Raw genomic sequence first — 12,608 nt, forward strand, 5'->3', positions numbered from 1 at the left:
AAAAGAGAAGAAAGACTAATGGGAGATAAGGATGCAGGCAGGTTTAATAGGTGATCAGATGCAACAGCCTAGAAAGATGTTTAAGCTGAAAAAAGACCTTAGGGATCACTCTGGTCCGCCTTCTACCCAAATCTATAATTCTCTTATATGTGGAATAAATGCTGCTGATATTGTTAAAATATTAATATTCATCTGAAGTACCAAATATTTACTGAGAAATGGGGGAAAGCCTCTGAAAATATGTTTTTCTACAGGGAAAAAACATGAAGAAAAAACATGATGGCGTTGTTTACGAAACTAAAGAAATTCTCGATCCATCTCCCAAAGTAACAAATTGTTGCAAATCACTGCCGGTAAAATACAGTTTTCAGAAGGCATACATGACTGAACTTGTCAGCTCCCAGCCAGTTCCAGCCATGTCAAGGAACCCAGGTAAGATTTTATTTGGATTAAATTAAGATAAAGAGTTTACTTAGCATGTGTTTTTCTTGATATTAAGAACGTAAAATTGGGCATTATATAGAGAGAGACAGTCTCACTCTGTTGCCCAGGCTGGACAGGCTGGAGTGCAGTGGCGAGATCTTGGCTTACTGCAACTTCTGCCTCCCGGGTTCATAAGTGACTCCTGCCTCAGCCTCCCAAGTAGCTGGGTTTACAGGCAGGCACCACCATGCCCAGCTAATTTTATATTTTTAATAGAGACAGGGCTTCCTCCAGGCTGGTCTCAAACTCCCGATCTCAGGTGATCCACCCGCCTCGACCTCCCAAAGTGCTGGGATTATAGGCATGGGCCAGAGTGCCGAGAAAAAGTTAGTCTTTAAATTGGACCTGACAGTGCCTGTACTGTTAAGGTAGGGAACACTCAGATTTCTTCTTGATTTTGCTACTAGGGGAGAGAACATGTAGGAAAGATACATTTGAAATTTTGCTTTGCAAAAATGTGTGATTCCTAAATGTCCCAGAATGCTGGAAAATTAAAGTTTTATGTTTTGAAGAGCATTAAAGGACAGTGTTAGGTAAATTTATGAGGTTTTAGATTTAAAATATGCTAGATATCTGAGAGGGATTATGAACATTAATTTCAACCTAATATCTAATTTTAAAAGAATTACATGCCAGTTGAGAAAGTGGAAATTTCAAGCATCCTGATAGTAGCTTGCCACCACACCAAATATGTTTTTTTGTTGTTTTGAGACAGAGTCTCACTCTGTCGCCCAGGTTGGAGTGCAGTGGCACAGTCTCACTGTGCTCACCGCAACTTCCACCTCCCAGGTTCAAGCGATTCTCCTGCCTCAGCCTCCCGAGTAGCTGGGATTACGGACGCCTGCCACTTTTTAGTAGAGATGGGGCGGTGGAGTGCGGGGGAGAGGTCCACCATGTTGGCCAGTCGGGTCTCAAACTCCTGACCTCCCTCTTTGGCCCCCCAAAGTGCTGAGATTACAGGCATGAGCCACCGCACCCGGCTTGGTATCCATTGTTTTAGAAAGAACTGAATTGACTGAAATTTTGAATCTTCTGTCACCTATAAACACCTTCTGGGAACTTGTGTTTTTTTTAAATAGAGACGTAATTCATTTAACATAAAGTTCACCCTTTTAAAGTGCACAGTACAGTGGGTTTTGGTTACTCACAACATTTTGCAATCATCGCCACTAATTCTAAGATCTTATATTTTATCGTAAACCCTTTCCGATGTCTTCACACTCTACCTCCTGATCCTGATTCCTTGTGACGCTGACTGCTGACTTCCGTTCTGTGGGCGTTGCCACATTTGCCTCAAATGCTTTCCTAATTAGTTTCACTACAAAAGAAGAGGCAGGTGAAGTTACTAACGCTGCTACCCTTGATTTATGAGTAACAACCTACTACCTAATGTACATGCTTGTTTTCATGCCCAGAACTCTCGTTTTACCGTCCGCGAGTTATATGTCAACTCTTATTAGTGACTGGTAGTCTGGTGGGCCACCAGTGTGCTTTCAATGCCTGCCAAACAATTAGAAACCAGGGATCTCCCAGTAAAGAGCTGCCTCCCATGTCCTCCCACTTCTGGCCCAGGAGACCTAGGTTGCCTTTCTATTCAGGCAGCAGCGCGTTTCACCTCATCTTTATGATACCACTGAAGAAATGAGGGATGTGCGGAATGAGGGGGCGGTGTGAGGGGCATGAACTTGTTATTACAGCGTCGAGAACGCCAGAGTAACCAAGGACGAAGAGAATAACGCGACTGGCAATTCGGCTACGCGGCCTCTGTAACTCTCGCTCCCGCCAGTAGCCGGGGACGAGCTACGTGGTCGCCGCCGCCGGCCGCGCCGCCACCTGCGCTCCCCATTGGCCACAGCCTGCTCACGTGACCTCCACTGCCTAACCTGCTCGGCCGCGCGCGCGCTTTTCCCGCCACGGAGAGCCGTGGGCGGGAGCTGGGATATCACGGGTCGCCCGCCCATCTAACGTGGGCGAGGTCGTTCCGAGGACCTGGTGGCGCTTTCTGGCGGGGAGCCTGAGACAATGCCGAAGTACTGTCCAGAAGAAAATTTACTGAGGAAGCAGAAGATTGAGGAAGTCCACCTCTCCCCTCAGCGGCTTCAGTCCGGGGCTGTGACACAGACAGACTGAAAGTGGAAATCTCATGCCCTTCATTGGCAGGAATGTGACTCGCTGAAGCCAAGATTTATCTGTTACTTTGGGGCGCTCTACACACAAAAATATAACTCTTCGGGGGAAAATACATAATTTTTGTATGAGGAATTGAAAGCCACTTTTTCTTTGAAAAGTTGATCGTCATGGGAAGTCCGGAGTAACCATTCTGATATACATCATTTAAGGGAAATTAGAAACTCCTGGGGAAACAAAGATGAGTAAAAGCAAAAGGAGGCCCTGCCCACCATTCCTGTGCGGGAATGGAGTAATTTGACGAGGGGCAGAAGTTTAATAATTACTGATAAGAGAGGGCTAAATAAATAAATGTGTGTGCATGTGTGTGTAAGTAGTATAAATGGGAAATATAATTCTAGAAGTCAGTGGAGAGTCAGTTTAACTTATTTTTCTCCTTAAGAGTGCTTGGATGCCTTGCTTACTTTTGCCTTATTTATTTTTTGCTTCGAAGGCTCACCAACCCTTCCTCCTCCAGATATACATTTTCTTTTTTACTCGTTCATTCATTCCAGAAATACTAGGACCTACTATATTCCGGGCACTGTGCTAGGTACTGGGGTGACAATGATAAATAAAAACAGTACCAGTTCCTTCAGTCATGGAGCATATGGTCTGGTAAAGGAAGCAGACAGTAGTTAATTGCACGTTTCAATGTTAAATATAAAGTGAAAAGTGCTAAGAAGAGGTCTGGATGCCATATGGGGGATTTGACCTAGCAGGGAGGTCAGAGACGGCTTCCCTCAAGATGCAGCCCTGGACTGGAGACCTGAAAGGGTTAAGGGGCATGGAGGTTGGAGACAGAGGGAGCAGCTTGTGCAAGGGAGAACTGTGAGCCTCTCCCCTTCCGATGACTGCCCACCTCACCTATTTCCACTAAACATACATTAATCTCGCCCCTTAGTTCTCAAAAGACATTTCTTCTCTTAATTCCAAGTTCTTAGGGAGTGCCTGGTTGTAACCTACGATTGTTAAAGACAGTGTTATCCAATAGGTAAGTACACATATCTAATATGCATACCAATTTACATTTAATATATAATACATATTAATATAAAGTCTAATATGCATTATCTCTGTTTTCTTTTTATTTTTCAGAGATGGAGTTTTTTCATGTTGGTCAGCCTGGTCTCGAACTCCTGACCTCAGGTGATCCACCCGCCTCAGCCTCCCAAAGTGCTGGGATTACAGGTGTGAGCCACTGTGCCCGGGTTTTTTTTTTTTTTTTAATCTCTGTTGTTTTGTGTAAGAAAAATATACAATGATGGCTAGGCATGGTGGCTCACGCCTGTAATCCCAGCACTTTGGGAGCCTGAGGCGGGTGGATCACCTGAGGTTGGGAGTTTGAGACCAGCCTGACCAACATGGAGAAACCCCATCTCTACTAAAAATACCAATTAGCCGGGCATGGTGGCGCATGCCTGTAATCCCAGCTACTCCCAGCTTTGGGAGGCTGAGGCAGGAGAATCGCTTGAACCAGGAGGCAGAGGTTGCAGTGAGCCAAGATTATGCCATTACACTCCAGCCTGGGCAACAGAAGCGAACTGTGTCTCAAAAAAAAAAAAAAGAAAAGAAAAATATGCCATGATTGTAACAAATTGTAGTATATGATACATCCCAATAGCACTAAAAGTACCGTAGGCAAAGTAGTGAGAAATCACATGATTTTGGAAAACTCGAAAAAGACCTCTTAGAGAAAGTAATTTTCAAAAATCATTGAGATAAGATTTGGTCAGATAAAGATACAATTTAGTTAGAGCATAAGGTTCTAAAAGAAGAGTAAGGAGGCTGGACCCATCAGTTGAGATACATTCCAAGGGCTTTGCAAACCAGTCTGAAGAGTTTGTACAAACTAAGCCAGTGCAGTGACTTGCATCTGTAATCCCAGCTACTCCAGAGGCTGAGATGGGAGGATTGCTTGATCCCAGGAGTTTGAGATCAGCCTGGGCCATGTAGCAAGACCCCATCTCTAAAATATTTAAAAAGTTTGTAGAAACTAAAAAGTTCATTTAAGTTTTAAGAACTTTTCTGAGATACCTTTTATCCCCTAATATTTGTCTTGGAAAATTTTAAATCTACAGAAAAGTGGCAAAATTAACTCTATGGTTATTCATAAACGCTTCTCACAGATTAATCAGTTTTGTTTTGTTTTGCTTCTTTGGAGACAGGATCTTATTCAGTCGCTCAGGCTGAAGTGCAGTGGCATGATCATAGCTCATGGCAGCCTCAAACTCCTGGGCTCAAGTGATCCTCCTGCCTCAGCCTCCCGAGTAGCTGTGACCGCAGGTGGGCATCGTCAGGCCCAGCTAATTTTTTATTTTTTATAGAGACAGTATCTCACTTTGTTGTCCAGGCTGGTCTTAACTCCTGGGCTCAAGTGATCCTGCCTTGCCCTCCCAAAGTGCTGGGATTACAAACGTGTGCCATTGTGCCTGTCCCTGAGATACTTTTAAATTTAAATTTTGAACAAGTATTTACGAATTAATAAATTTCCTCTCTCTTTTTGCTGTTGTTTATGAGACAGAATCTCACTGTGTCTCCCGGACTGGAGTGTATTGGTGCAATCATGGCTCACTGCAGCCTTGACCTCTTGGGCTCAAGTGATCCTCTCACCTTAGCCTCCCAAAGAGCCAGGACTGCAGGCATGAACCACCATGCCTGGCTGTTTTTGACTTTTTTTTTTTTTTTTAAAGAGACAAAGTCTCACTATGTTTCCCAGACTGGTCTGAAACTCCTGGGCTCAAGCCATCCTCCTGCCACCACCTCCCAAAGTGCTGGGATTACAGGAGTGAGCCACCATGCCTAACCCTTTATCTCTTAATTAATCAAATTCATATCATCCATTGACTGCTTGACGTGACAGATGAGGTTCAGCGCATACCACACCCTCTCTTTTTCTCATATTTGATGTTAAATTATTTTAATATTTATCTCTGTTGTCTTCATAAACTTAAATAACTTACACTCCTATTTCTTATTTCATCCATTTTCAGCAATATCACATGAACTCCCATTTTATAAGATAAAGATACTAATTTCCATGTCTTCTTTTCACCCAGTCTTCTGGAGCCTGCTATTTGTTCTCTATATATATTTTTAATTTTTACATTTTTGAGGTGGTTAACATTTGCATTCTGGCCTCCAGACACAACTAGCTCTTCCATGCTTTGTCCATAAGTTGGTTCTAAGTTACAAACTGAAAAACTTGGTTTACATTATAGTATCTGTATAGTGTCTAACACCAGGTCTAGTGATAGTAGCTGACATTTATATAATATAGGATTTATTATATAGTAGGTACTTTATGAACATCATTGTTGATTAGTCATAATGATCAAAAGGTCCCTTTATAAAAATGGGGAAACTGATGCGCAGAGAAGTTGAGACTTATCTAAGAACAGGAAGTCAGAAAGTGACTGAGACAGAACTTGAACCATTTCCCATAGAAGGATAAGATAAATTTTTTTTTCTTCAGGTACAAGTTTAGGACCTTGCCAGCTGGAAAGACAATGCACATCAAGGTCAAATACATATTTTTCTCTTCTCTGTTTTGGGGAGGAATAAGGGTGGTCTTTGGGTCTGGTTAGTTTTCTTTTTTCTTTTCTTTTTTCAAAAGAGAGTTTCACTCTTGTTGCCCAGGCTGGAGTACAGTGGCACGATCTCGGTTCACCATTACCTCCACCTCCCAGGTTCAAGCAATTCTCCTGCCTCAGCCTCTCAAGTAGCTGGGATTATAGCCATGTGCCACCACACCAGCTAGTTTTTTGTATTTTTGGTAAAGATGAGATTTCTCCGTGTTGGTCAGGCTGGTCTTGTACTCCTGACCTCAGGTGATCTGCCCTCTTCGGCCTCCCAAAATGCTGGGATTACAGGCATAAGTCACCACGCCTGGCCAGTTTTCATTTCTTTTTTTTTTTTTTTTTTAGAGATATGGTTTTTGTCTGTTGCCCAGGCAGGATTGCAGTGGTGCGATCATAGCTTACTGCAGCCTCCAGCTCCTGGGCTCAAGTGATCCTCCCACCTCCTGAGTAGTTAGGACCACAGGCATGTGCCATCACACCTGGCTATTTTTCTTTCTTTCTTTCTTTCTTTTTTTGATAGAGACAGGGTCTTGTTCTATGTTGCCCAGGCTAGTTTCAAATTCCTGGGCTCAAGTGATCCTCCTGCCTCAGCCTTCCAAAGTGCTGGGTTTGCAGACATGAGCCACCCTACCTGGCTACTTTTTCTATTTCTGTTAGTGACTAATTTCAATCACTTCAAGATCTCCTTCCTTCTTAGCAGATGGACCAGTCTCCTGTTTCATACACAAAATTGATGTCATCAGGGGTGAATACCTGAATCTTCCTCTCACTTCTTCCAGACTTCCTTACATGAGCATCATATCTTATCTCCTGTCCTGTCTCAAAGGAAGGGGGAACCCTCCTCCTGTTGAAAGCTAACTCTCATATTTGTATTCTTATTCCTCCTTATCTTCTGGAACTCCACCTCAACAATTTGCCCTACTGTATCTCCCATTTTCTGTTGCTCCTGATCTAATTCCTCTCCTCAATCTGCAAACCTGCTCAAGACTCAACTAAGAAAGTTCCTCCAATACACCTCCTCTTGCTACTGCCAATTCTCTCACTCCTTCATCAGGACACTTCTTAGAAGAACAGTCTACACATATTGATGCCAAGTTCAGTTTGGTAACTCAAATTTATACTCACTGTCATGAAAATTTCCATTTATCTCTACTGAAAGACCATTTCTCTTTTCTGACACTTCAATCCTGGGTTATACCAGCAAATCTTTTTATTTTTATTATATTATATTATATTTTTTATTTTTTGAAATGGAGTCTAGCTCTGTTGCCCAGGCTGGAGTACAGTGGCATGATCTTGGCTCACTGAAACCTCTGTCTCCTGGGTTCAAGCAATTCTCCTGCCTCAGCCTCCCAAGTAGCTGGGGTTACAGGCGCCTGCCACCATGCCCAGTTAATTTTTTGTATTTTTAGTAGAGACAGGGTTTCACTGTGTTGGCCAGGCTGGGCTTGAACTCCTGACCTCATGATCTGCGCGCCTCAGCCTCCCAAAGTGCTGGGATTACAGGCATGAGCTACCACGCCAGGGCCAGCAATTCTTTTTTTTTTTTTCTCAACAATTCTTTTTAAAGGATCAGTTCGTCCTTAGTAAGAGACTTTGAGCCTTCCTGAGATTGATTTGTAGGCCTGCTAAATTTAAGCAAATTATCTGGAATTTATTATTCAGACTATGGATTGTTAGGAATTAAACATTTAACTATAGTAAGTTTGATTACGAAAGGGCATGCCCTTTGAGATGGTGCTGTAACTATTGATTTTGTGCTTGAAATATTTATATCTTCAAAGTGATTGAATTTAAAGCACTAGCTAATGCTCTAAAATCCTCCTAAAAGAAACCACTTTCCCCAGATAAAAAAAGAGGTCACTTTGAGTTTGAGATGAAGCCTTGAGTTCTGGTGAGGTGGTTTGTCTCTGAGAAAGGCAGACATATATTTTCCAATCTGGAAGCAGATGGCCCAGAATGTGGAGAGGCCAAGACTTCCTGTACCTTCAACCTCATTTTTCTCCATGTTGTGTCAGCATTCCAAAGGTAAAAAGTTGTTCAAATACTTCCTTGAAATTCCCTGAACAGTCTGGGACTTAGGGGTGGTGGCTACCAGCAATGAAGACTATCTGTCCTGGAATGACTTTACCTTGAGAAAAATAATCTAAAATTATGCCTAGTTATACAGATAAAGCACTACCAGGTTTAACACAGAGGAATATCCTTTTGGAAGGAACTATAAAACAATCCCTTCAGTTTAAATTTAAGCTACATTTTAATTTGCCTCATATTTGGACCAGAACTTCCTCTATGATTTTTTATTGTTTTCTAGACGTTCTCATTTCCTTTCCTCCCCTCCTCCGGGTAATTTATAATTATTACATCCTCAAGTTTCCCAAATTCTAAACCATATAGTCGCTTCCACCAAGTCTCCCTTTCCACTGGGAACTTTCCTTTTAGAGTTGTTCTCTTGCTCCAGTCTAGTTATTCTCTAGGCACACTGCACTATTGAGATCCTGGGACTTCCCTACACATGGATTGGACCCACCTTTTCTTAAATCTTGTGGCTTTTTCTTTCTTAATTTAATCTTACTCTGTTTATTGTGTTTTACTGGAATACTTTGTCAAGAGACTTCCTAACAAATGGTATATGGGAAGAAAGTTGCTGAGTCCTTCCATATGTGCAAATGTCTTTATTCAACTCTCACATATTTTTTATTTTTATTTTTTTTAGAGACAAGATCTCACCCTGTTTCTCAGGCTGGAGTACAGTGGCATGATCTTAACTCACTGTAGCCTTGAACTTCAGGGCTTAACCTATCCTTTTGCCACAGCCTCCTGAGTATCAAGGACTATAGGCCCGTGCCACCACATCTGGCTAATTTTTAAATTTTTTTTGTACAGATGGGAGTCTCACTATATTGCGCAGGCTGGTCTCAATCTCCTGGGCTCAAGCAGTCCACTCATCTCAGCCTCCCAAAGTGTTGGGATTACAGGCATGAGCCACTGCAGCTGGCCTTATTATTATTTTTGATCGACATTATATACATAATATATTTATCTGTGCCACCACACCTGGCTAATTTTTGTATTTTTAATAGGGACGAGGTTTCACTATGTTGGTCAGGCTGGTCTTGAACTCCTGATCAAGCAATCCACCCACCTCGGCCTCCCAAAGTGCTGGGATTATAGGAGTGAGCCACTGTACCCGGTCAATTTTTGTATTATTAGTTTTCACCATGTTGGCCAGGCTGGTCTTGAACTCCTGACCTCAGGTGATCCACCTGCCTCAGCATCCCAAAGTGGTGGGATTACAGGCATAAGCCACCATTCCCAGCAAGATATTTTCTATTAAAATTTTTTATTTTGTGTTTTACTTTGTTAACTTTTTGCTAAAAACTGAGACACAAACACATATATTAGCCTAGGCCTACACAGGGTCAAGCTCATCAATATCACTCTTTTTCACCTCCATATCTTGTCTCATGGGAAGGTCTTCAGGGGCAATATATGCATGGAGCTGTCATCTCCTATGATAATAATGCCTTCTTCTGGAATACCTCCTGAAGAACCTGCCTGAGGCTGTTTTCAGTTAACGTTTTTTTTTTTTTAATTACTAGAAGGAGTACACTCTAAAATAACAGGCCAGGCACAGTGGTGCATATCTGTAATCTCACCACTTAGGGAGGGCAAGGCAGGTGGATTGCTTGAGCTCAGGAGTTCAAGACCAGCGTGGGCAACATGGCAAGACCCCATCTCTACAAAAAGTACAAAAATTAGCTGGGTGTGGTGGTGTGCACCTGTGATCCCAGCTACTCAGGAGGCTAAGGTGGGAGGATTGCTTGAGTGACTGGCGGTACAATAGGTTTGTTTACATCAACATCACCAAACACATGAGTAACGCATTGATGATGTCACTAGGTGACAGGAATGTTTCAGCTTCATTATAATCTTATGAGACCACCATTGTATACGTGATCTGTGGTTGACCGAACTACAGTTATGTCACCCTTGGCTGTGTTCTTATACTGTAGTTGACCAAGTAACAGAGCCCATTAATACATTTTAAAAGCAAATTTTCAACAAGGCTTGAAAGATGCCTTTCCTGACACCATTTTCCTGATTCCCCTTTTACCTCTTTGATGATTCTTCTCAGTCATTTCTGTGAACTTTTATTCCTTTGCCTATCTTGTTAACCATCTGTCTTATCTAGAGGTTCTGTCATCACCTGTATAAACTCTTCCTCAATCACAACCACTCTCTTACATTGTTATTGAATAAAGAATGAATAATGACTCTTTTTTAATTAAAAAATTTTCTTTTTCTTTTTCTGTTTTTTAAATAAATGGTCTTTCCCCAATTCCAATGACTCTTAAAATCTTTATTTTAAATTCTAAATCCTCTGTGCTTCAAATATTATCCAAATGCTTGCTAAGATGTCATAAAGTTACCTAAAATTTATTTGTTTATTTTATTTATTTATTTTTATTTTTTGAGATGGAGTCTTGCTCTATTGCTTAGGCTGGAGTGCAATGGTGCAATTTCAGCTCACTGCAACTTCTGCCTCCTGGGTTCAAGCAATTCTCCTGCCTCAGCCTCCTGAGTAGCTGGGATTACAGGCCCCTACCACCATGCCTGGCTAATTTTTGTATTTTTAGTACAGATGGGGTTTCACCATGTTGATCGGGCTGATCTTGAACTCCTGACCTCAGGTGATCTGCCCACCTCAGCCTTCCAAAGTGCTGGGATTATAGGCGCGTGCCACTGCACCCAGCCTATTTATTTATTTTGAGACAGGGTCTCTCTCTTTGTCACTCAGGCTGGAGTGCAGTGGCACAATCTCAGCTCAGCTCACTGTAGTCTCAACCTCCAGGCTCAAATGATCCTCTCACCTCAACCTCCCAAGTAGCTGGGACCACAGGCATGTGCCACCATGCCTAGCTACCTTTTTGTATTTTTGGTAGAGATGGGGTTCCACAGTATTGCCCAGACTGGTCCCCTGAGCTCAGGCAATTTGCCTGCCTTGGCCTCCCAAAGTGCTGGGATTACAGGTGTGAGCCACCATGCCTAGTCGTACCTATAAATGAACTCAAGTTTTCTTCCTTCTCTTTCTACTGGCCTCCTCTGCCTTCTACACCTGCCCTCTCTCCACCCCATTCTCTGTACAGGCTGATGCTGCCTTTGCCATTTCAATCTCCCAAGCCTGAAAAGTGGGAGTTTCCCTTTTCCTCCCTTTCCCTTCTAATACTAAATCCCAGCCTATTCTGTTTCCTAAATATATAATCTGTTTCCACTATTACCTCCCTATTAGTACTACTTTAGTTCAGGGTCCGTGCTAAGGTTAAGTGCATGGGCTTGGCAGCCAGACAGACTTGAGTTTAAATCCTGACTCTCACATTCACTGGCTTTCAAACCCTAAGCAACTTACTCAGGCTTTCTAAACCGTCAATCCTCAAACCTGGCTGCACATGGGAACCACCTGTGGAGTTTAAAGAACATACTGGCCAGGCGCGGTGGCTCACGTCTGTAATTCCAGCACTTGGGAGGCTGAGGTGGGTGGATCACTTGAGGTCAGGAGTTTGAGACCAGCTTGGCCAACATGGTGAAACCCCATCTCTACTAATAATACAAAAATCAGTTGGGTGTGGTGGTGCCAAGATAGCACCACTGCTTGGCGACAGAATGAAACTATGTCTCTAAAAAAATTAAATAAATAATGAAGCTTTGTCCAACCACCAAGCCTTCTGATTTCACTGGAGTGGAGAGAGGCCTCAGCATTGGGAGTTTTAAAAAGCCTCCCCTCGGGGAGCTCCCCTTTATCTCTACTGGATAAAGTTCAATCCTCTTCTTGTGCCTTCTCTATTAGCTTTGTTTCCTTATGCCCCTGCCTTTCAACAACAGCATCACTTAGAGTTTGTGCATAAAACCTCCCTGTCATCGCCAAACCTGATCCTTCTGCCTGGAATGTCTTGTTTGCACTCTCCCAGCTGGCCCTTCTCCAATCTGTATCTTCTCCAGGCTAATTCTTAGTCATCCTTCATCCTTCAAGACTCAACTCATATATCATCTACTTTGTTTGGTATGTCTTCCTGACCCCTCTGTGCAAACCTTGTTCTTACTCTAACATGTTGAATCATAGTTTGTGTCTCTCTCCCACTGGACTCTTTGAGGACAGGCCTGAAATCAAAGGTCTTCCAATTTTATTGAAATGAAACAGATCCAACACAACTCTTGCTTTCTCTATGAAACCATACTTGTATCTACTTTAGCCCAAATTTATTTCCTTCTCTTCCGTAGTCCTAAAGCACTTGGGAATTGTATCATCTGTAACCCATGCATTCTAAGGGACTAAAGGACAGAAACCTTGTCTGTATCTTTTAGGCCTTCCCCAAGGCA

The 12,608-nt window shown here is 42.6% G+C and overlaps 1 protein-coding gene across 1 annotated transcript in view; it reads left to right on the plus strand.

Moving 5' to 3' along the window:
- The first annotated feature begins 260 nt into the window (after positions 1–260).
- Positions 261–12,608, plus strand: part of PXT1 (peroxisomal testis enriched protein 1) — a 28,125-nt gene continuing 15,777 nt past the window's right edge. The window contains exon 1 of the mRNA XM_012461584.3: positions 261–432. Coding sequence (XP_012317007.1) covers positions 264–432 — 169 coding nt within the window. The 5' untranslated portion in view covers positions 261–263. The remainder of the gene's footprint in view (positions 433–12,608) is intronic.

The sequence above is a fragment of the Aotus nancymaae genome, unplaced genomic scaffold, assembly GCF_030222135.1.
Source record: "Aotus nancymaae isolate 86718 unplaced genomic scaffold, 86718_ANA_hifiasm-v0.15.2.pri h1tg000040l, whole genome shotgun sequence".
In the NCBI taxonomy this organism is placed as follows: Eukaryota; Metazoa; Chordata; class Mammalia; order Primates; family Aotidae; genus Aotus; species Aotus nancymaae.